This window comes from Telopea speciosissima, chromosome 3 (assembly GCF_018873765.1).
Source record: "Telopea speciosissima isolate NSW1024214 ecotype Mountain lineage chromosome 3, Tspe_v1, whole genome shotgun sequence".
In the NCBI taxonomy this organism is placed as follows: domain Eukaryota; kingdom Viridiplantae; phylum Streptophyta; class Magnoliopsida; order Proteales; family Proteaceae; genus Telopea; species Telopea speciosissima.
In genome coordinates this window covers 2694130-2719899 of record NC_057918.1, presented here as the reverse complement: position 1 = coordinate 2719899, position 25770 = coordinate 2694130, and the positions used below count along the sequence as shown (strand labels likewise).

The window sequence follows — 25770 nt, the reverse complement described above, 5'->3', positions numbered from 1 at the left end:
CACCAACCCGATATTAAATGGGCTTTGTATGGGGAGTCAGGCATCGTTGGATCGAGATTTGGTTAATTTGATTTCAAATTTGCCAATCCGAGCCATTGACAGCTTTAGAACTTTGTAGTTATGAGTTGTGAACTTATGGCTAAGGTTATTAAGTTGTTTAGTTTAAAAAAAAAAAAAAAGAAAAAGTTATAACTAACGTTGTGAATTGTAAGCTAAAATTATATATCAAAATCGAATCAAACCATTTAAACTAGAACCGGTGCGTTTGTTAATTGTTTTGATTTTAGTTTATTTTGTCCATATCGAACTCAAAAATCTTCTACCAAAAAAAAAAACAAAGAACTTAAAAACCAAACTGAATAGCCAAAGCAGAACCGTTTGACACCCTTTGATATAAGAGCGAATATTCTTATTACACGGTATAAGGAACTCCGAAATCTCCGTGATTTAAGGTTAAAAGACGAATATTCGTATCGCACGGTAAAAGGAACCCCGAAATTTCTGAAGAAACCAAGGATTCCGTATTTCCCCTTGTGATTTGATCAGATAGCTCACCCGCGGGTGTTCAATCACTGTCCTCTAAGAGTGCAGTAACATGCAGTGTGAGTCGTGGACCTCAAGCCGTGTGACTTTGTAAATAGGGTTTGTTTGAGATTTGATAATTTTATTAGATATTTGGAATTCTACTCTTTGCCAGAGACGGGAACTTCAAACTGATGAAAATACCGTCTGAACCTGGGACAAACTCGCCAGTAGACGAGAAGATTTATGGTTGATAGATTCTCAGCTACGTGGTAGGGTTCTGATCGGCGATGGCGCTTCCTCTGGGGAAGCTCACTATCCTTGTCGGTGCAGGTTTTTCTTCGCTTTTCTATTTCTCAATGTTATATGTAACATCTCAGCCATGTATGTGCTTTTGAAAGAATACTGTTTTACGTTTTGCCAAAAATCCATCTCCGATTACTGCCGTCTCTGTTTGAAATCATATCGATTCAAGTTTTTTATAATATACTTAAGCAATAGAAACTTATCTGGGCAAGTAAGTTAGCGAACCTTCTAATTGGATACAACATACGATAGGTTTGCGATTGTTTTTTTTTGATAAAGGTAACTACGATTAGATTAAATTGAAATCAGAAATACAAACAGCAGTCTTAATACATCTTGCTTTAGTTGCTAACTTATGAGCTAAATAAACACAAGGTCTGTCTTTTTTGGAAAGCACAAAATTATTGAACTTTCCCAAAAAATGTTTAATGTCCCACAAGATAGTAAACATCTCCCATCGCCATTGTGATTTTGGGGGTACAGCCAATGAATAATATCCTTGCAATCAGTCCAGATGGTGAGAGTTGTGCTTTGAGACTCCTCTATTTGCTGCAGCCCGAGTAGCACCCCTTGAGCTTCTGCCTCTTGTGCTGTTCCTGTATGACCAAACTAAGAGTATGCACATTTGAATGAGTCATTGTGGAATAGAAGTGCCGCCCAACCAGCCTCCATAGTTTCTGCCAGAAAACTTCCATCACAAATTATTGTTAGAGAATTATGTGGTAAGGATAGAAGCAAGTCATGTGTACTAGGACACACAGGGGTTAGGTTGGGAGTGATGTCGGAAAGACTTAAAGGTAAGAGGTTAAGTTCATGGGTCCATTTATTTACATTGTGATTATTGCCAAAGGGTTGGGGGGTGTGTGATTAATCCAACATCTGTTCCGTTCATTCCAAATGAAATAGCAAGTAATTGCAAACAGGGAGAGGAACAGTTTTGGATTAAGGTTAGGCCAAGGTGATTGAATAATGAGGGAAGTGCAAAGATGAAGGATGGATTCGGCTTGTAGGAATTCAGTTCTAAGCCCCAGCGGCCCAGCAAGCCAGATATGTTTGGAGATATCACAGGATAGGAAAAGGTGCCAAAGTGTTTCCGTGGAGTTCCCGCAAAGATCACAAGCACCATTGATATTGAGAAATTTGGTTAGGGTTGCTCTAGTCTCAATGCCATTCTGTAGGAGTTTACAACAGAAAAATTTGAATTTTTGGTGGATTTATAAAGACCATATAGTATTCCAAAGCTTCCTGGAAGAGGTGGTAGCTTGAGGGTTGGGAGTTCCAGGTGATGGAATGTTGAGGATTCGAGCAGCAGTTTTGGTGGTGATGGTACCATTTTTGGAAAGGGGACAATAGAGGAAGTCATTATAAGGGTGGAGAGATATGGGAATGGTGGAAATTTGAGATGCTAGATTAGATGAAAAGATGGTTTGAATAAGAGGTAGGTTCCAACTTCTATCACACATGATGTTGGAGACAACTTGTAAAGGTGGCCTGGTATGGTTCTAATTCATCCAGTATGGTGGTGAATGACCCGGAATCCAATTTCCATCCCAAAGTGAAACCATTGAGACAATACCAATTTTCCATTTCGTCATGTGCCTGATTTGGTGTAGGATATGACCAATACTATTCCAAGTCCAAGAGCCAGCTTTTGGTTTAAAAGCTGTATGCAAGATGGACGTATGAGGGAAGTATTTAGCTTTAAGAATTTTGCACCAAAGAGAGTTGGGATTGCTAAGAAGACGCCAACCAAGGCGAATTAGGAGAGCTTCATTAGGGATGGAAGAGAGTCTGATACTCAAACCTCCCTCAGACTTGTGTTTGCAAATTGCCTTCCATGGAATTAAGGAGAGTTTTTTCTCATTTGTTTTTGCACCTCTCCAGAATCTGGAATTGATGGAGTCAAGATTGGAGTGTATGGATTTTGGAAGAAGGAAGCAGGACATAAGGTAAGTGGGCATGGAGCAAATGACAGATTTGAGTAAAACACTACATCCTGCTTGAGAAAGCATGGATGATTTCTAGGAGAATAGTTTCCTTTGGACCTTAGAGATAAGGTTTTGACAATGGGTGCTCTTCCTCTGAGATATAGATAAGGGAGTGCCAAGGTAGATTGAATCGGGAGTCATTTCCTGCATCTGAAGGCGTCTACAGATTTGGCTTCGGGTCTCAGGAGGTGTATTTTTATTGAAAAGTACCTCACTTTTGTTCCAATTAATGGATAACCTAGAAAGGTCCTCAAAAAGCTGCAGAATGGATTGAATTGTGTCAATATCTTCCATCGAGGCCCGACAGAAGATCATAGTGTCATCTGCAAAGAGAAGATGGGTGATTTCGGGAGCCTGTCTAGAAATGCGGATTACTTTGAAAAGATTAAGGTCTCAGTAGGTGGCCGAAAGTCGTGAGAGACCTTCCATAGCAAGAATGAATAGGTAGGGGCTTAGAGGCATCCTTGCCTGATCCCTCTCGAAGGCTCAAAATAAACAAAAGCACCCCCACGTAATTTGATGGAGTAGGAAACAGAGGACATGAGGTAGTATATCAGGTCACACCAGTTAGAAGAGAATCCCAGAAAGGAGAAGAGATTCTGGATAAAGCTCCAATCCACTCGGTCATAGGCCTTGGACATGTCAAGTTTGATAGTGACCCATCACTGTTTTCCTTTGCATTTTCTTAAATAGTGAGCAACTTCGTGTGCAATGATGATGTTGTCAGAGATCTGACAGCCCTTAGCAAAGGCAGATTGGAAAGGGCAGATGAATGAATCAAGATGTTTCCGAAGTCTACCTACGAGGATTTTTGCAATGATTTTGTACGAGACCGTACAAAGACTAATCGGTCTAAAATCCGGAGGTACAACGGCATTGTCCTTCTTGGGAATGAGGGTGATGAGAGTATGGTTTGTTTTTTGAGGGAGGGAACCATTAGTGAAAAAAGTGTGAACAAAGTTAAGGATGTCAAATTGTAGAATGTCCTCGTTCTTATGAAAGAAGATAACCGAGTAACCATCATGGCCTGGGGCCTTGTAGGGCCCAATACTGAAAACAGCATCCTTAATTTCCTCCAAGGAAGGTAGGGTGATAAGGTCAGAGTTGGAGGAGTCAGATATAACATTGCAAAACAGGGGTTTAATGAAGGAAGGGTCTAAAGGGTGTGAAGTGGTAAGGATGGCGGAGAAATGAGAAGAGAATTGATTTGACATCAGTGATAAAGGTGCCTTCGTGGTTTTTGATGCCCTCAATTTGTCTGGTTTTATTGTTGAGGTTGGAGATAGAATGGTAAAAACGAGTATTCCGGTCTCCTTGGGTCACATAGAGGTGCCTAGATTTCTGAAACCAAAAAAATTTCCTCTGCCTCCAGAATCCATTGAATATTAGAATTGATGCCGAGATTTTTCCTTCAATTTCAGGGGAGGGGTCAAGGCTCTCGAGTACTACAAGCTGGTGGAAGAAAGAATCACGTAGAGTGGCAATGTTGCCGAAAGTATCATGATTCCATTCAATAAGGTCAGCCTTGAAGCGATGTTGCTTTAAGGACAGGTTATCAGAGACACTCATTGAAATCCATTTGCTTTTGCAGAAATCAAGGAAACCGGGGTGAGAGAGCCAGGCAGCTTGAAATGGAAAAGTTTTTTGTGCTTGGAAGGGGAAAGATCAGTTTTCAGGAGGAGAGGGTTGTGATCTGATCCAAAAGGGGGAAGAGAGGAAAAGGAGACATGGTTCCACCGAGAGAGCCAGAGAGGATGGGACAGACATTGGTCAATTTTTTCCTTAATAAGATTTGGAATTTTTTGTTTGTTTGACCAGGTGAAACGGGAATACGGGATCCTCTGAGAGGTAAATTAATCAGATCAGAACTGGAGACAATGTGATTCAAGCTAAGGGCAGTAGAGGAAGTAAAGGAAGGTGTACAACCCCCAAATTTGTCCTCATGGCATAAAAGTTGATTAAAATATCTCATCAGTACAAAAGGTAAATGTAGATCAGAAATGAAGCTGTTTGAAGAGGTCCAAAAATCATGTCTTTCATTTGGGGAAGGTGGGGCATAAAGGCCAATAAGGCACCGAGGTTCAACATGCCCAAAACCAGGGACAGTGATGGCAATGAACTGAGGTCTAGTGACAGTAGAATTAAAGGCAAGAGATTGTTTCCCTAAACAAATCAACCCACCACAGAGGCCTCTAGTACCAGAACTAGGGGAGAACCTGATTAGAGTGTATCTGTTACGGAATCTAGGCATTTTAAAGTTCTCCAAAACCAGTATTTTAGTGTCCAAAAGCACTATGAGGTCCGGGTTATGAGTATCCAAATGTTTCTTTAGGGCCCTTAATGTGTTTTTAGAATGCAGTCCTCTAACATTCCAGCAGAAGGAAATCATGGTTGGAGTCCCAAAGGAGGGAAAAAGAAAGAGGAAGAAAATAAGATTAGTAGGGGGTAGAATTAGGAAGATGAAGTACCACTCAACTAGTAAAAGTAAAGGCAGTAATAAAGCAAATAGAATCAGTAATAGTAAATACAATAATAAAACAAAAAGAAGTAAGAACCTGATATGCAGAACAGTATATTTCCTACTTAATTTGAAATAACAAATGCAAGTGCTCCAGAGAAACATAAAGAAAATATCAAACGGAATTGCAGAAACAAGGGAGAAAAGGTTAAGAAAGACCTGCAAGGAGATTTGTGGAATCTTCTGTGTGGCGCTAGAACAACAATCCTCCCCAAAGTTTTGGTGATTTTTCGTTTCCGGGGGTTGTTCCCCTCATCTGATTGCATTTCGGATACTAAGGCACAAAGGCGAGCTGCTAGGTTAGATCTGGACTTAGTACGGGCGAGCTGATTAGCACACATCTTAAGTAAAGCCGAATCCGAGGAGTTGTCCGAGTAATCAAGGTTAGCCTCCCCAATTTTCATTTTCTGGCATCCAAAGGAGTCTTGCCTGTCAGAAATGGATCTGTTGGGGTGAATTGAGAATGAGTTGGATGATGGCTGACAAGTATCGATGGGTGGAAGAAAATTTGGTTGTGCAGTGGTACCCATAAATCCAGTTGGGGGGAAAATGAATGTGTTAACAGTGAAGGCATTAGAGTTGTGGAAACCAGTGGATTGAGGAGGTACACCCTGAAAGTTATTCACTGGTTCAAGAAAGGATGGGCTGATGGGTGCTTTTGGGTCATCCATAGGGGTTCCCATATTAAAACCGTCCATGTATCTTGAGACAGGTACCTGTTTGGTTTCTTCAAAAGGAGGAAAAGAAGCTTGAGCCGGTGATTTTGAGAAACCCAAAGAACATTCTTCCTGTAGATGCTGGGATACGTGCTCTGCAGATGGAAAGGTGAAACCAGGCTGAAGATTAGAGTTGGCCAGACAAATCAAAGCCTCCACCTCTTGGACCGTAGATTGAAAGTCCGATGAGGAAGGCAAAAAACCAGTAAAATTTAGTTCACTTGAATCCAGCCGTTGAGTTGCAGAAGGCTGGAAGTGGTGGTCAGTATTTTGCTTAGATAAAACGGTATCATTTTGCACAGCTTGAAGTAGACTCGAATTATTTAAAAACTGAAGATCTTGAGAGGTTTGAAAATTCCTTGAATCACTCTTGGTAGTAACTCCATCACCCTCATTACTTCCTTTAGCAGAACTAACTTTATCCGCACTCACCATTATAACATCATCAGAACTCTCTTTAGTACCAGAGTGGATGCCAGCAATTAAAGGTGGAGCCAAATAGAAATCCACACCAAGTAAGGGCTTTTCACGGTACAGACAAGATGCTGTACGATGGGAAACCAATCCACATGCAAAACAAGCAGAGAAACATTCAAAACGAATGAAAATCACCACTTCATTCCCAGCACTCATGTTCAATTTAGTAGAAGCACACAGGGCTGTTGAAAGTTAAAAAGCACTTTGACTCTGGCCGTCCAAGGGGGTAAGCCCCAATGATCCCAATTAAGAAGGGTGGTAAGGGGTTTCCCAAGAGGGGAAACAGCCAAAGAGTTAGATTGCTCATTGAAACAAAACTCCGGTACATTAAGAAGTTGAACCCAAATAGGAATCTCCCGAAACTCAGAGGAGTCACAATGGGGCTGAAAAGGGGACCCCAGAAAAAGATGTAAAAAATGTTCAGAGAACACCATGGAGATTCAGAAAGTATAAAATTCCTTTCATCAAGAGAGAAAAACTCCACCCAAAAAAACCCTCCATCACAAACATGAATTCGTCGAGCACCCAACGACTGCCATAAAGAGGCAAGATGGTTTTTAAGAGAAAAAATAGGAGGGTCAGCCCATCCAAGAACCATGCCAAAAAGAGTAGTTGGACCTGCCGGTAAGAGGTCATCATCAGCTTCCAGCGAAGGATCAGAAACAGGAGCAGTAGTGTAGCAATGCTTACCAAAATGTTGAAAGGAGGAGGCCTTCTGATGTGAAGAAGAGGAAGATCCAGTACTTAAATGGCGATCGCGAAGGCGTCTAAACCCAGAAGCCGATTGCCGGCCAGGTGTGCCGAAGTGGTCGGATTTCTGCCTGATCCACGGAGGGGAAATAAGGGTCCACTGGTGTTGCCTAGGGGACCGCTTGTTTGGATTAGTAGGATTACTGGCGTGGTTAAAGTATGCCATGACTGAAGTCCAAGCGAGAAAAACGGAGAGGTTTGGTAGGGTAACGTGGGGACCAAGAGGTGGGAAATCTCAGAAAGGTAGGGAACGAAAAGGAAAGGTGAGAAAAAGAAGGTTGAAGGGGTAAAAGGTTGGGTTGTTTAAGTGCCTTTGTGCCTTGGTATCCTGAAACGATCAGGTGAGGTGCGCCACACAGGAGATTCCCATTAAAATAAAGTAAAAAGTGGACACGAGTGACAAGGGAAAGGTATAGAGGAGGGAAGTGAAGAGAGAGTGAGAGTTAGTGACAGTGAGATAGCTGGAAAGTTAGAGAGACTGTCTCGAAATTCATACTTGACAGCTAACAAATCATAGTTGTCAAGGCGTCAGCATTCAAGCACATTTTGCTAGAAGGCTCCTTTGGTTCCCTAGGTAGCTTGTTGATGTCACCTTGATTTTTTCCCTCCTCACATGCCTAGGATAATCGAGGGTCTGTAGTTGATTATTTTTTTTCTCCCTCCACTTTGCTTCCTAGTCTTCCCGCTCTCCATTTCCACGGTTCCACCTCCTACAACCACACCCTCTCCCCCTACCCGTAGCTTACCTGCAACCCACTTGACCCCAGCCCACTTGAACCCAATCCCCCAGCCCAACTATTTTACTAGGCTCGGTTTGCGATTACTTTTACACTCATTGTTTCCCAATATGGATCCAAACTCCTCTTCAAAGACTAACCAGGCATGCTAGCAAACTCTCGTAAGTTGCAATGACTGGTTCATTAGCTAGAAAACAGATTACCACAAAATTGGGGCAGCAACCTTCTTCCATAATATACTTCTTTGAGTAGTAAAGGGTATGAACAGTGATGAAAAGTCATGTTTCTCATCACTTCATAAGGGGTTCGGATTGCCCAATGCACACCGAATAGTCTGAGAGAGGGTGGGCCTTGGTGCAACAATAAGGTTGCTCCATTGTGACCACTTGTGGTCACGGGTTCAAGTCTGGAAACAGCCTCTCTGCGAAAGCAGGAGTAAGGCTGCTTACATTTATGACCTTTCCCAGACCCCGCAGTGGGGGGAACCTCGTGCACTGGGTATTTTTTTTAAAATTTTTTTTTTTAACACTGAATGGTTTGCACATACACAATCGTACATCCACTGATATTTGGCAATGAAGTAATAGATGGTTCACACCTGGCCTTTTTTTTAAATTACCGTCAAGCAACAATTAGCCAAATGCTAGCCTGTCTCTGTTTTTTATTCAAATCATGAATCTTCATAATCTTATAAAGGACAAAGTCTGGAGAAAAGGCTTCGAGGCCTGATGATATAGGCTTTTCCCAAACTTTTCCAATTGGAGGTGGGAGTATTTATACAGCTAGCAACTTGATGATATAGTTTCTCTCCATTTTTTCAAGTTAGACTCCATGTATATAGTGAAACACTAACTATTTTCCTGATTGATCCAAAGAATTGAGAGATTGGCAGAGTATTTCAAATGAAGTAATTGATTAGCAGCTTCTTTCTTGACAGTTAGATGTATCAGTTTGCTTAGATCACATAGTTTTCCCAACTAACAACTGGACGGTCTCCCCATTACCAGCTCTAATGATTATTCTGCTTGAGAATTCTTCTTTTGTGACCTGATTCCTCTCCAAGCAACATACAAGTGGTGGATACTTGCTGTGGATCCTATCACCCAATGAGTACTCCATATTCCCCAATCCCCACTAATAATCATCTTCCGGGAAATGAGCAATGTCATTTTCCTTGTTGGGCATTATTCATGAGGCACTCGAGCTACTAATTTCTCACCAGTTTGAAACCAACTCCCAATTAAACAAATGAAACTTCTTCCCCTCCCTCTTTCTTTCGAATTACAATCTCTTTGTAGCTTCTCAATTATTCCAGATACAGTAAACAGCAGTATTAATAGGGACATAGTATATGCAATCATTTCATCCAAAGCACTCTTGGTCTATGTTATCCTCCCACCAAAGGGATATGTTTTGCTTCCAACATGCAAATTTCACTTGTTGCTGCTCCACTTTCATGGGAGAGAATCACTGCCCAACAATTAGTGTAACTGAACTGAATGATCTAACCATTTTATTTGTCAAATCCTTTCTCATAGATTACCTTATGGATGCTTAGAATGATGAGAATTTAATAATATACACCCCATTATACACAATGGGATTGTGTCATGGGTCATCGGTTCCATTATCTTGGCAAGAGGATGAACTCCAGAGTTTTGTAAGAATTATTCACAGTTGCGTTTTAAGATGCTATTCAGTTTTTGCATTTAGTGTCAATTCAATGTGTATGAGTTATACGGTCATGGAAGGTTTTGCCATGACCTTCTGTCCATTCAGAAGTGGAATTACCCTGTGGAAGTTTATGAATGTTTTCATGGGATTCATGTGAACATCATGCTGCTTTTAGGTGAAACTTCAGGAAATGCTAAGCGCCAAACACTTTGAAGAACCATTGCAAAGAAAGACAACCATGTGTAACGGTTTAAGAAGATCAATACTTAAAACATTGTCATGCATGTTTTGAAACACTGAATCTATGTATTTTACTTTTGAATATTTATTTAAAGCCCTAATACATTACTCAGAATGGAAAAAGTACTCTAAATAGTAATTCAATTTATGTTATAGCTCAAGAATTTCCTTTATTGATGTAATAGACTCATTACTCAAGGATTTCAATCTCAGGTTGGATCAGGCGGATCATCCAGCACCAGTCCAGCTGATACTGGCCGATACTGCCAATATTTCCTTAAAGACCAGTGAGTATTTTGCTGTATCAGCTGGACTGTGATCAGTGGAGTCCAATCTGGTCTTTGATACTGTGATTTATGTCCTTGAATACTTCAAGCCACCTATATTTCAACTTGTGAAGAGAATTGTGGCCCTTTTACAAGGCTAGCAGACCCCCTACAATTTTCCTGCCACTTCGATAAGCTATGACTTTATCATGGGAATTCAAAGTAAGAATAGTACAACCAACAGAAATAGGCACAACAACTCTCAACATCATAGTACACCAATGCAAAAATTCATTATCGTCCACCGGAAACCCAAATGTTACAATGCATAAATGCTACGAAGGAAAAGAATGCCCCAAACACCACCTTGGTCTCATTACTCCTTAGCCTCAAGGTCTGCCAAATCATTTGCAGACCTTGGCTTCCATTGGAACACGCGATTCACTTATGAAGCCAAGAACTTTATTTGTTTTATGATATTGATCCTCAAGCAATGAAATCCAAGCAATAACTGTGGCTGAATTACCTTTCACTGCGATATTAGTAAAACCACCCTTGATGGCAAATACGAAGTTACAAACCCATGTGGAGTTCCTTCTCCCACTGGACCTGGGTGAATTCTCTTAATGGAACAAGAGCTTGACCTGATCACCTGATTACCCCTAATAGGCCGGGTTTCCCATTGAACATCCATCAAAATTTAGCTTAACTATTCCAATAGGAGGGGGCACCCACCTGTGAACTTGCCTCAACAATATTTCTGGCCACTGACAAACTTGATCAGTTTTTTTTTAAAATATTTTAAAAACCTTATTGATATGTCAAGGGCATATTGGTCATCCTTTATGTCAATGACCCCACAGCTGAATCCAGGATGTTGAAAAACTTTTTTTATTGTATTAGTAGTTAAAAGAGGAAGCAGAAAGAGACCAAGTTATGTGCTTCAGACTAGTTGCAGCCTTTTTTTTGGGTGGGCGGGGTTGGTTTGTTGGGCCCACTTTTAGGACCTATTTTGGTTAGGATAGTACAGAGAATTTGGTTACTTCTATGTAGGATTACAGCAATTTTTAATTCTTATTTTTAGACGTAGTTAATGTAACTATTGTGTTATGTAGAGATAGCACACTTTATTTTTATCTCTTCCTTATTTTAACTTTGAATGGTATGTGTGATTACCATTTCCTATGTTGTCTATATTGAACATTTATGCTTATTTTTTTTTTCTGATTCCCCCCTCTCCCCCCCCCCCCCCAGAAAAAATCATTTTCAGGCATGTTTTGTGACATCCTGTCAAATTTGAGAGATTTTAGTTTCCAATGCCCCATTTCTACAAGCAAATATTGTCAAGTAATTAACTTATTTAAGTTTAGGATTCGCTTGGACCTTCAGAGAATTTAAACTTCCTCGGTTTCTTCCCCTTTTCCTTCCTCTCTCATCCAGCACTACCTCGTCCTATATTTTTCTCGCATGTAATTGTTTTAAAAATACTTTTGAACGATACATTGGAAGGGGAAGCTTATGTGCAATTGAAATGCCTCAATATGAAATTCATTTTTGTTGTAAACTCAATTGATTTGACCGTTTTCCCTTTCCTTTTCAAATATTCCTTGATCTTGAAGTTTAAAGAAGTTTTCACATTTGATTGTTGATTTGTTGGTTGCTTGATGCTCGATGCAAAGAAGAGCTCTGTTCTAACCTATTGAATTTGTTTTCAGGTATACTTGGGTCTGTCCTTGCGAAGGAGGGTCACATGTCAAATGTATCTGACTTTTTGTCTGGTGCTTTTAAGGTATTCATGTTTCTATTCAACTAGATATAATTTTGATTTTGATATTTAGGCCCACTTCCCAAGCTTTTCAATGAAGCACACATATTTGGGTCCCACCTCCCACTTTTTTGATAAATACATCTTTGTAGTACTGTTGCCAGAATCTTTTTCGCCATTTCTCATAACTTGATTGGATGATTAACTTGCTGGCTGCCTTTCAAGCCTGCTCAGTTTTGTGGCTTTGGCATTGGCATACCATATTTTCTGTTTCTTCCAACCAGATCTATTCCCTGTTTGATAGTTTAATTTTAAGTAGTTGCATTAGTCAGTCCGGTTAGAGTTATCAGATATCGCACTCCCTTTTATGTTTGAAAATGTTGCCCATATATATTTTTTTGAGATACTGTAGATGTGTAGCACTAGGACTTTATCAAAGATTTTAAGAATTGTGTGATACGGATGGTTAAATATGGCTGAGAAGAGACTAGTTCCTGCAAGTTCTGCTTTTGGCTAAAACCTTTGTTTTATGGCTCGATGTTACCAGGTTTTGGCTATTCCCAACTTGGCTTTTCCACAAGACATTAAGACTTACTTCTTGTCCTGATTAATTCTGTGCCACATTTTACCTCTTCATAGTAGTGATTGACTGTGGTCGTACTCCCCTCCCCTTTCTTAGATCAAACTGTAATTGATAGTTATTATGCTAATTGTTGTAATCATTTAATGCTCCTTGAACAGATTGTTGTGAAGCAAATTCAGAGAGATGATTCTACTCCAAGTGCCAAACCCCCAAATGATGCTCTTCTGGCACAGGTTTATATTCCATTCTTATAATTTTCTTAATGGATTTTTGTATTTTGTAGTTTATTTTTTGAATTGTGTCAAGTTCCATGAGCACTTTTATGTTTCTCTTATTTGGGTTGCTTAATGGGTTCTGATTTGGTTATATACCCCAAAAGATGTTAAAACTTAAAAATACAGTTTTAAGATTCACTTACATGTCATGAACTGTCTGAGCTTTACAGATTTGTTATGGTCACTTATAAAATTTTGTGTACATAAGAATTCTGATTGGGTTTTTGCTACTAAAGATTTTTAAGGAGTCGAAGCACATTCCAAGGATTATTGAGGGGGTGGCTCGGTCACCCCCCAATTTTCCATACTTTAGGTGGACTACTGTCCTACAGGCTCCAGTGATGACTGATGAGTATGTGCCATGTTATGTGAAATGTCTTCTTGGAAATCTGGGCCATACTAATATCAGAGGTGATATATTTCCTTGGAGACATTTGAAGATTGAGTTCTCATTATCTTGGTTCCAATAGGATGAAATCTTGCCTTTCTTTAAGGTCTCTAGAAATCTCTAGTAGATATGTGATAGATATGACCTCTGTTAGAGTTGTCCTTGTGGTAACTACTTTGCATCTTTTCTAGGAAAATTTTTGACCCTGTTGTGCAAGGTTAGCATTAGATTGCTGGTTTACCATCTTTGCCAGGTCTGACTAGTGCTCCTCACCCACATCATGTTGAGATGAATCTCACATGGTTGGGCCTTGGCAGTATTTGACAGGGGTAGGAATTTATTGCGAATGCTCCCTTTGCAAGTGAGCTGGTGCCTTAAGAAAGAAAAAAGCAGTTACTTTTCTAATTTGATTACTTGGGAATCTCAAGGGTCATTATAAAATTACAGCTTACTTCTTTTGGTCTTTGGTTTCTAGTATTTCAAAGATGTGAAGCTTACTTCATTCAGGTTGGTTTCTGTGGCTTTTGCAGAATTGGCTCCCGCCGCCTCCTTTCCATGCATGGCTTTAATATTGGCTAGGTGTCCAGTTTTGGAACCTATGGTTCACCGAACTGTTTACATTGGTGGCAGCATGTTCCATGGTTTCAAGGATGGGCTGATAGCCTAACACTAATATAGATCAGTATCAATTGGGATGACCACAGTTGCTGGGTCGTCCAATCTGGTCAGGTGGATCAAACAACCTGATACTGATCCAGATCCTGAATTCCTGATCAGCTGGGAATGATCTGAACCCCCCAGTCCCAATCCTTGAAACCTTGGTTGCCTTCTCTCATTCCTCCTCTCTTTCCTATCTGTTCATCCATAAAACTCTTGGGAATCTCTGATACTGTCAAAGAAATTTATGGCTTGGTATTGTCCTTGTCACACTCTCTTTGATTCCAAGATCACTCAATGTTTTTGCAGATCTTCTCATGCTAGTGCGTATTCTTAAAGGAGCTTTATGCTCTTGTTAAGTTTTAAGAACAATTCATCTAGGATGTGGCTTAAAGAACTTATGCTCAGTTAATGTTCTCATAGTTTCCCACCCTAGTTCATCCATGTCATCTGGTGATATCTTTATCTGGTTTAGTTGTCAGAATATGGAATATGTTAATGTCAACACAGCACCTATGCTGTCATATCTTACCCTTGAAGGAATGCTAGAGGAACTTGGATATCCTTTTTTCAACCCATTATACATGAGTTTGGGAGAAGGTGATAGGATCCTCTTTCAGACGGTGTCCTCTCTCTCTCTGGGTTTGGTGGGTGAGGTTTCTATGCTGTCCTGATCTCATTATCCACTAGCTCTATCTAGAATTTATCGTTTCTTAAAGCTTTTATAGTTCTCGAGATGGTAAGGGAAGGAGGGTGATCGTTGTGAGTGCAATTATTCACTTTTCCTAGTACGTTGATTGCTTATATGCCTTGTATTCTCAGTCATTGTTTACTGCAACTTCATTTGCTTTTGCACTATAATCTTTTTGCTGCATATTATGCTCCTAGTTTTTCTCCCTTTAATGGATGGTCCAGTTACTTTAGAAAGTATAAGGGCCTCTTCTAAACGTGTGTGATCTGGTTTGTGGCAATAATATGCTGGAACTAATGATAGCATATTTGCTATTTTACAGGTAAATAGCTTACGGCAAGAGCTGCAGCTTTTGGCATCGAATAGATCAGTTATGATTATAACTGGGGGTAGATCAGGTTGGCTTATTGCAATATTAATCTTACTTTATATCTGATGTGAATACTCCTTGGTTTTTAGATTCTAGCACAATATTAGATATTTTCATTAAATGTATGTTATGTCTGGTTAATGATTATGAGCATGTAGAACATACTCGTAAGTGTATCTATGAGGAAGTTTTGCTTGTTGGTAAGTTATGTCTAGGTTCAAGTCTAACCGTTTTGACAGTGAGAGCTGCTGTTCATAACCGACAATGTGACTTTCTACATATTCAATGGCCTTTTTTTTTGTTGGGGAGGGGGGGAAGGGTTCCATGTTAGTACTCTTCAATATCTTCGGCCCATTGGTTCCAAGATTTAGATGGAATCTATAGATTGCAAAACAGGGGGATATGATCCGAGACTTGGATATGGTGACCCTGCAATGCCTAATAGCATTGGATACCAACTTATTTCATCCCAAAATTTGGGTAGCTTTTAATATATGTAAAATTTTAAATTTCTAACAATTAACTGTGGCATTTGGCTACAGTTTTTCTAATTATATTTTTCTGTTGATAGCAGAGATAGGGACAGTCAGAAATTAGGAATGAAACATAGTTAAATAGGAGACTTAAATATTTACTGTATTCACATTGAAATTTATCATGCTTCCTGCGTGCTTTAGTATGTTGGTATCTGTTACTCTTTAGGAGCCTCACAACATCTGTTTAATCAGCTTTCATCATGTGCAGGTGCTGGCACCTATGGGGTCCCAGTTGTCATCGTCTTTGGTGTAGGATATGGATATATATGGTGGAAGGTAATTGATCTCCTATTCTTATGATGTCCTATATTGCAGAATATGGAGGACACATTTTCTTGAAATATTCAATATGAAACATATAGATTGTGCAAATACTAAAATGCTGAGCCTCAGTTTTGTTTGATTTGGCTCACTTCACAGATCTAGTGTGGATTTTGTCATACACGTTGAATGCAGTTTTAATATAGATTGTGCAAATACTAAAATGCTGAGCCTCAGTTTTGTTTGATTTGGCTCACTTCACAGATCTAGTGTGGATTTTGTCATACACGTTGAATGCAGTTTTAATGCAGGAACAATGAAGTCCTTTTTTATATGGAGAAGCTTGATATTTGTCTGTGTTTTTTTTTCTGGCCGGCGTGTGGGAGTGGGGGAGGGGGTTGGATTATCTGAATGAGATCACTTCCAGGATCTTCTTTTGAGTTATACCTGACTGGAGATTTGGAGTTGGGCTTGTTATATTATTAGTGCAGGTTGCCTTGGTTGTGGGTTCCACATGGTTTTCTAAGAAAATTTAAGATCTATATTTCTCCTAGTTCAAGGTTTGTTTTTTCGTCCATGAAATTTATTTAACAACTCTTCTAATGTGGCTTGTGGTGTTATTTTGTATTCTCAAAATAGGCCAGTAAAAACCACCAATGCAGCAGTCCTCTTAGTGCTATCGTTTTCTGTTTCTAGTACAAGCCGCTAATTAAGGGGGGGGGGGGAAGGTATGTGTTTTGTGTAGCTGCTTACTGCTGTTGTATAAATTCTCGCCTTCATCAATAAAAGTTTGATTTATCAAGGGGCAGGTCCGGGGGGGGGGGGGCATTGCGGTGCGGTTGTAAAACAATGATCTTGGACTTGAAGTCGTAGATGATCTTAATTTGGCAAGTATTACATTTTCTATTGGTATACAACTCATTCTTTTTTCTCGATACGATTATATGGGAAGCTTAGATGCTGCCGAAGAAGTTACAAGGTCTTCATTTTCTTCTTAACTTTTTGCGAATTATTATTATCACAAAGGTCTGTTATTTTCCAAATGACACAAGGTATTTTGCCATGTGGACAGATGATGTGTTCATTCTGACTGTTGGATAGAGTGATGCAGATTTATCACCAAATTGGGCTTCTTTTATTAGGAATAAGTCTAGGGTTGGGTTATATACGTGTTGGGCCTTTGATCCCATAGGTTTTCTATGTAATAGGCCACTTTAATGGGCCTCAAATATGGGTACATAAGTTGCATACGGGATTAGCCCTATACTTAGTTTATTTTCATGTTTTTAATGTTTTAAATTGAACCGGTCCAAAGCTGGTTTAAACCAGTGGTTCAATTTAAGTGATTTTATTAGTTTTTCTTTTAGTTGTTAGTTGGGCTGGATTAGGACTCTATTTTGAGTCTATTTCAGTTTCCTAATCAGTTTAAGTTACATAATAGGTTAGGGATAGGGTTAGGCCTTTCCTTTTTAGTGTCTAAGTCTATTTTTGAGTCTTCTATATAAGTTTGTAAGGGAGACCAGCATTGGTTACGAATTTGATTAATAAAAACTCAGCTTTATACTTGCTGCCTTTGTTGCTGCTGTTGCTCCTTGAGAGTGTTGCATCCTTGTGGGTTTATCAAGGTGGAAGGGATTGGAGGAACTCCAATCGACTCCTTGCATCGTGAAGATCGGGAGGGCTGCTACTTATCTCCTTGCATCGTGAAGATCGGGAGACCCCATTGTTCATCTTCAAAGCTGCTGCCATTGAAGATCTCTTCAAATCCAGTAAGTTTGAATCTGAACTTTGTTTAAACATTCTTCTTCTCACTCCTATCCTAACTAGGATTCCTCCATAACTTCAAATCTGTCCATCAGTTTCAAATCAAACTTTCAGCATACATCCCTTACATCATTATTGACACTCGATCCAAGTTTCATTAGATCCCTCACCCCTACCATCCTAAACCTAGAATCTCCTTCTCTTACCGTCTCAAATAAACTTATCTTGCTGTCCAACTCATCTAACCTACTTCCATTCACTCAAACATCATAAAACCTATACCATTAGACTTTCCTACACCCGCCCATCATTACTATATAAGACAACCCTAACCTAAACCTAACTTTAACCCTAATTTGACCTAAAATTCAATTCTGCCCAAAATTGCAGAATTTCAAAACTCATCCAATCCCTAACTTTTTTATACCATAATAGCCCTCTAGACATGCCCATTAATACCCTATAAACCCCTTTCCCAATATCCAACCCTAACCCTAGTTTTGCCCTAAATTACTAAACCCTAACCCAATCGGCCAGCCTTTGTGTGTGACCCCATTACCCTGGTTCCTAGTGGGATTACTCCTACCTAGGACTACATTAAATTGGTGTCAAAGCTATGGCGGAGGGAAGCTCCAACCAAGCCTCGAGAGACCCACCTCCTTTCATTTTCAAGACCCAAGTTCGTCTACCCAATGGGAGCACAACCATATTATTTGTTGATGATAGGCGACGTTACAACATTATTTCACAATCCGTGGTGGATTTGTTGCCCCAATCAGGAGAGATTTGCATCATCCCTACAGGTAAAGTCTTTGTTGAATTTGAGCGTTCCTCATACTCTGACGGTGCTTGGTGTCAGCCGGTACCATCTCCAAAGAGCTTTATTGTAGTAAGTTGTGATTAGTTGGATGAGCGACAAGGTTGGATTGAACTTGAAAACAACTCGTGTGTCCTACCTGATCGACACTGTCTATACCATTGTTTTACTTTAAAAGAGTTACAACCAAAGGTGACCACATCGACTGTACAACCATAGGAGTTGCCGAACATGTCAACTCAAACGTAAGTGACATCGACTGTGTTTGAAGTTTCACCAATAGCGATTGCACCAACAGAAGATTCTGCTAAGACGGTTTGTGTTGAAGAGATTTAAGAACCTATAGCTAAAGAAATTCAAGTAGACCAAGCTGCACCAGTAGTTGAGATCATGGTTGAGAAGTTCGGCCATCAAATTGATGTGGAGGTCCAAAACACAATGGTAGAAGAAACTATTGAAGAGGTCTACACTGAAGAGAGCAAAGTAGACAAGGCTGAGGACATGGAAGATGAAGTGGTGATTGAGAACACTTCACAAGAAATCATCGACATCCAAGATGTTGTTCTTGAAGAGTTCGAGCACATAGAGTTTGTTATGCCACCATGGTTCTTCGAAGAGAAAGCTCCACGCCTTGAAGATTTTATTCCTAATGTCCCTGCCTCACCAGAATTTTGTTTGGGAATGGTTAAAGCTGCTACTCACAAGTTGTTTCCCCTTCATCACTGCAAAATTCGAGGACGAATTTTTTCAAGCTGGGGAGAGTTGATGCAGATTTATCACCAAATTGGGATTTTTTTATTAGGAATAAGTTTAGGCTTGGGTTATATACGTGTTGGGCCTTTGATCCCATGGGTTTTCTATGTAATAGGCCATTTTAATGGGCCTCAAATATGGGTACATAAGTTGCATACGGGATTAGCCCTATACTTAGTTTATTTTCATATTTTTAATGTTTTAAATTGAACCGGTCCAAAGCTGGTTTAAACCAGTGGTTCAATTTAAGTGATTTTATTAGTTTTTCTTTTAGTTGTTAGTTGGGCTGGATTAGGACTCTATTTTGAGTCTATTTCAGTTTCCTAATCAGTTTAAGTTACATAATAGGTTAGGGATAGGGTTAGGCCTTTCCCTTTTTAGTGTCTAAGTCTATTTTTGAGTCTTCTATATAAGTTTGTAAGGGAGTCCAGCATTGGATATGAATTTGATTAATAAAAACTCAGCTTTATACTTGCTGCCTTTGTTGCTGCTGTTGCTGCTTGAGAGTGTTGCATCCTTGTGGGTTTATCAAGGTGGAAGGGATTGGAGGATCTCCAATCGACTCCTTGCATCATGAAGCATCATGAAGATCGGGAGACCCCATTGTTCATCTTCAAAGCTGCTGCCATTGAAGATCTCTTCAAATCCAGTAAGTTTGAATCTGAACTTTGTTTAAACATTTTTCTTCTCACTCCTATCCTAACTAGGATTCCTCCATAACTTCAAACCTGTCCATCAGTTTCAAACCAAACTTTCAGCATACAACCCTTACATCATTATTGACACTCGATCTAAGTTTCATCAGACCCCTACCACCCTAAACCCTAGAATCTCCTTCTCTTACCGTCTCAAATAACCTTATCTTGCTGTCCAACTCATCTAACCTACTTCCATTCACTCAAACATCATAAAACCTATACCATTAGACTTTCCTACACCTGCCCATCATTACTATATAAGACAACCTTAACCTAAACCTAACTTTAACCCTAATTTGACCTAAAATTCAATTTTGCCCAAAATTGCAGAATTTCAAAACTCATCCAAACCCTAATTTTTTTATACCATAATAGCCCTCTAGACCTGCCCATTAATACCCTATAAACCCCTTTCCCAATATCCAACCCTAACCCTAGTTTTGACCTAAAATTCAATTCTGCCCAAACTTTCAGCATACATCTCTTACATCATTATTGACACTCGATCCAAGCTTCATCAGACCCCCACCACCCTAAACCCTAGAGTCTCCTTCTCCTACCTCTATTAGGAATTGTCTCAAATAACCTTATCTTGCTGTCCAACTCATCTAACCTACTTCCATTCACTTAAACATCATAAAACCTATACCATTAGACTTTCCTACACCTGCCCATCATTAGTATATAAGACAACCCTAACCTAAACCTAACTTTAACCCTTTTGACCTAAAATTCAATTCTGCCCAAAATTGCAGAATTTCAAAACTCATCCAATCCCTAACTTTTTTATACCATAATAGCCCTCTAGACCTGCCCATTAATACCCTATAAACCCCTTTCCCAATATCCAACCCTAACCCTAGTTTTGCCCTAAATTACTAAACCCTAATCCAATCGGCCAGCCTTTTAGTGTGACCCCATTACCCTGGTTCCTAGTGGGATTACTCCTGCCTAGGATTACATTATAGAGAGGAATGATCTAGATTAGCCATACGTCAATTTTTTCAGTCTAATTTAATCAAATGCCCCTTTTTGTATTGGTACGCATCCTGTATATGTCCATATATGTGTATCAGGACTCTAGACATTACTGTGCACTCTCCCAACTCTGAGTGGGTTCAAACATTTAGATTAAAAAACCCATAAAAATGGATGGCTCAGATTTATCTTGTAATTGTCGGAAACATTACCTTCCATTGTTACATAGATAACTACCCTAAAACTTTTTAGGATCTTTAATTTGCAGTGTCTCCCATTTAATTACAGCTGCTTTGAATTTTTTTTTTTTTAAGGGTTGGAAGCTTTCTGACATGATGTTTGCAACAAGACGTGGTTTATCTGAAGCTCGCACAGCTGTAGCTAGTCAGCTTGACCAACTTTCCTCATCCATTTCAGTAAGTTTCCCATTTGGTTTTTGATATCTTCTTCCTGAAATATTGTAACAAGACATTTAAGAGCTACTCCTTGTGAACTCTTATCTACTGAGCTCAGATATGTATCATGTACAGAACCTTTGCTTGAACAAACACATGATCCCTGTAGGTTTAACAGAGAAGAAATAATATAGTTTCCATATTCATTTGCTGTTTGAACAACTAAATACTATTTCTCTAGTTTCTGTTTCTGTATTCTGTGATGGATGAGACAGGAAAGTGGAGATTCCGAACTTGTCTCTACCATTTTCACTGATGGATAGTGGGCTTTTTCTCATATGAAAGGATTACGCAGCAAGAAACAAAATCCAGATATATCACAAACTGGCACCAAGAAATAACAGAGAATTAATCAGCATGTATATCGCCATTCACCATAAAATGAACAGAATTGACAGGGTGGTAGAGTTGTGGAAACACTTGTTTATCCCATATTTTGGACATTAGTTCCATGGAACAATATGCTATCGCTGAAACATGGAAGAATTGAAATCTTAGATCAAAATACTATGTATTGATGGTATGAACTGTCTGAACAAGAATTCTTGAAGGGTGAACAACCAGATCAATCGCTAATCACTACGTCCAAAAATTTCCATTAATGAAACATGTAAATCAATTGGAAAATAAAAAATATGCAAGTCCGATGAAATGGTTGTTGCTATCTGTTCCAATAACGAATTTTAGTTACAGTACCAAACATAATTGAATTTCCTGAGAATATAAAACCAGATTAGGTAGAAATCACATAGATCAAGATCAAGAGATCAGGTGGTCTCTAAACTCAGGTCGAGTTCAGCGAACAAGGGGTAGAAGACTTGCTGAAATTCTTAACTCGATCCAAAGACTGGATTAGAAGTTATGGGTCAATCCTAGTAACACTAGGAGAGGTATATCCTTAAATTCACCACTCAAAATAGAAATCAGAAAATAGGAATGTGATGAGCAATCAATTCTGAACATAAACCATAAAACTCAGCAATAACAGATCACTAAAAACTAGAATTCGAAACAGTATACTAAAAAGGGTGTAGCTAGTGTACGAGGCTCCTGTCACCGCGGGGTCTGTGAAGGGTCATAATGTATGAATTTGAATCAGTATACTAGTTAAGAAATAAGGGCGGAATTGAAATAATGAAATAACTCCAGATTAGCAGGTTCGATCTAGGCCAAAATCTGGTCAAAGGTTTCCTGTAGGTTTAAGAACAGCTCCTTAACATTTGAGGATGATCCGATGGCCAGATTCCTCAACTGAAATCCGTGTAAAAAAATGTTGCATATGAATTCCAAATCAGGTTAGGAATTGCAGAAAATTCAGAGTAAGTACTTGAATTAATGGAGAAGAAGATGAAGAAAGAAGAAAAATAACAAGAGAAAACACCCGGGCTTCACACCGGAAGGTAGTTGGAAGGATCGAACACCAACCAGCCTTGATCGAACACAAGGATTTCTTGATCAAACACAAGGTTCTTCACCAATGGAGAGGAGGAGCAGCATCAGCAGCAGCATATTTTAAAAATTGTTGATGAAGAAAAACTTCCCTATGCATGGCCTTTTATTGACAATAGAGAGAGATAAAGTTGGAGTTGGGTTAGGGAGACCCCTTAGACGACTCCAACAGTACATAACACAACCACTTTTAATGTCTACTAACCTTTGTCGACTTTAAGAGGGATTTGGACTCTGACTCAACTTAAAGCGAATTAAAAAAAATAACTAGATTTAACCAAACTTGAACCATGACTTAAATTGGACCCATTAATTCAATTGGACTGAACCAAAAACACTTAACATAAAAGAAACTAACTTAAAAACAGAATTAAAAGACTAAACATGTTGGCCACACTAATCTGGCTTGTCTTGGTCTTCCTCCTGTGGTAGGTCTTAAATCTGCATCAGATAGACCTTTCTCTTCGTCTTAGGTCGATGGATCTTCTCAATTGGCTTTTGTCAAGTGGTTGATCTAAATCAAATTCTCTGTTTGAATGGAATTGTATCCATTCATAAGCTATCAAGTTCCTCCTCCCCCTCTTTAAAAAAGGGTAGAAACGGCTGCACATCCTGAATGTAAATGATCCCAATCCTTAAACAACTTAAAGTTTAGATTCGTGAACCCTTACAATGTAGACATCCTGTGCTGCGTTAACCATTTGGCTGTTCTTCATTGAAGTCAATTCTCTTGACTGAATATAAGCCTTACGGGAACTACTTGAAATCAGCTATGCAAATTCTGATGTGCAATTACACTATTTAAATCTGTAGCAGTTAACTCATCAGCATTCATATACTTCCACAACACTTCAACACAGGTGATTGTCACCTTTCCCTTTATCCTCTTCCCACCTCCCAAATTTCATCATTACTCTGCTCGTTGGTCTTTTTGCTGCGCATGGATGAACAGTTGCAACAGATGTTCCTCCATGTATGGTTTTATTGGTGTGACTCCTGAGTTCCCCCCGAAATTCTATCATTATTCTAGTTACCCATTTATATCCATTCCTTATTTTCACTGATATTATATCTTATATTGATCTTCAATGAGTTCTCTTCACATATTTTGTTTTGGATTGGGGTGCTTCACAATTTTACCTTCTTTCAAAAGAAGCTGTAGAAAACCTATGACCTGTAACCAGTAACTTGAGAGAAGAGAAAAAAGAGAGAATGCAGAATAACTTCTTGTTTTCATTGATAGGAAAGCCCGGGGAAATTACAAATAGAAAGGGGAACTCCGAATCAGATTACGAATTCCTAATCATGATAGGATTCCAAGTTACAATAGGAAAAGAACTAGAACTAACAACTCAAACTGAAACTAAGACTAACAACTCACAGTAGAATTAGGACTTGACATAATTTCAACTAGGACTAGGAAAATAGAAGATACACATATCAACCAAATCACTGTTTACGCGAACAGTGTCACATGAACAGTACTTCAACACTCCCCCTCAAGCTGGATTATACAAATAAGTAAAGAAAGAAGATCCAGCTTGAACTAAAGAAAAAAGAACTCCTAATAATGCTAACACTCCTCCTCAAGTTGGTGCATACAAGGTACTAATGCCCAACTTGAACAAAATGAAAAAAAAAAAAAAAAAAAAAAACTGAGTTGTAGTAGAATCCAACTTGACATATGAATGCAGTTCCCAAATAAACCTTCAAGAACTTGAAAAAATAGATCTTCAAAACTTGGACAGACATGATCAGCAATCCGGGACTAGAATGTCTTCCAAAAAAGGCAGCTTTCAACGATCTTCAATAGCCATCCAGTGATGAATCTCAGATTGTCATAGTGACTTAGAATCTTGAAGTGAAATAACTAGAGCAGCAAGTAGCGAAAACAAACTGAATCATGCAGTGGAAAAAAACTGTATCAACCCAATCGAAAGTCCTCAAATAGGCAACAACCAAATATCTTCAATATTTCAATACTTCAATCTCCCCCTTACGGTAGACTCAACCCAATAACAAAGTAGATATCCATTGGCAATGGTGAAAACTCTGATCGTCTATGCTTTGCACCAAGTGTTCCTGCAAGTTCTGCTTCTACAATGTCTGCAGGTGTACTGTACATAATCCCCCCTCACGTGTAGTACACATGGACATAATAGAGATAATGTAAAAGATAGGGCAAAAACATAATATTCCAGAATTTTCTAAAAGTGCTATGGGTAATTAAAAAGGAAGGAATGGCAAAATTGTAATTTACCAGAAGTTTCCAAAGGTGTTATGGGTAAATGCCAAATGTATGTTTTGGGATATGAAGGGAATTAGAATTATTGAAAGGGAACGGTGTTGGAAAAAAGGATGGCATGACTGTAATTTGGTGGAAATCCACTTTTAAATTCAATCCAAGCCAAAGGGTAAACTGGTAATAAACCTGAATTTTCAAGGGTCAATTGGGTAATCAAATAGGGGAATGTATTCAAAGGTAATGGCAGTTCCGTAAATAACCAAAATTTTGCAAGGGCCTTTTTGTTAAACAAAAAGCAATGGGATGCAATAAGTAAAATAATGGCTATGGAGAGTGGCAATCTAGTAAATAACAGGAATTGTCAAGGGGCTCTTGGGTAGATAATTTAGATGAAATCTACTTACAAATACCACCCAAGGCAAAAGGGTAATGTTGGAATGAGCAGTAAAATAAGGACAAAGGTAGATAAGAAAAGATGATAAGGGCATAAAAGGGAACTTAAAGAATAAAATAAAACGCTAGGAATAAAGTTGAGTAACCAAAAAGGAAACCAACTCATAAAAGGAAACCCACTTTGAGATATTGGATGTCTTCCTCACGCAACCAGCCAAAACATTATAATGCTGTCTTCAACAGTTCAACCTCACGATGGGAGAAAGAACCAACCACAAGAGGAAAATGAGCCACAGAGGAAAACGAGAACCAGTAGCCAACTGATTCTTCGATCAGAAACAGCAGCAGCTCATGGAGAAAATTAATGTAATCTCCAAAATCTCAGATTAGAAAGCAGGGAAAGGAGGAGGCGGAACAAAAGTTGCAACTTCATCCTCACAGTAAAACCAGAAAAGATATGATTCCAGCAAAGGAAGATTTCCACGCAACTCCAAATAG

At 39.1% G+C, this 25770-nt stretch overlaps 1 protein-coding gene across 4 annotated transcripts in view; it reads left to right on the top strand.

Annotated features, from left to right (window-relative positions):
- Nucleotides 1-699: 699 nt before the first annotated feature.
- LOC122654546 overlaps nucleotides 700-25770 on the top strand; it is a 31427-nt gene continuing 6356 nt past the window's right edge. For all 4 annotated transcript variants that reach the window (XM_043848674.1, XM_043848673.1, XM_043848672.1 and 1 more), the window contains exons 1-6: nucleotides 700-855; nucleotides 11910-11983; nucleotides 12701-12775; nucleotides 14876-14951; nucleotides 15668-15735; nucleotides 21045-21146. In XM_043848674.1, coding sequence (XP_043704609.1) covers nucleotides 813-855; nucleotides 11910-11983; nucleotides 12701-12775; nucleotides 14876-14951; nucleotides 15668-15735; nucleotides 21045-21146 — 438 coding nt within the window. In that variant the 5' untranslated portion in view covers nucleotides 700-812. The remainder of the gene's footprint in view (nucleotides 856-11909; nucleotides 11984-12700; nucleotides 12776-14875; nucleotides 14952-15667; nucleotides 15736-21044; nucleotides 21147-25770) is intronic.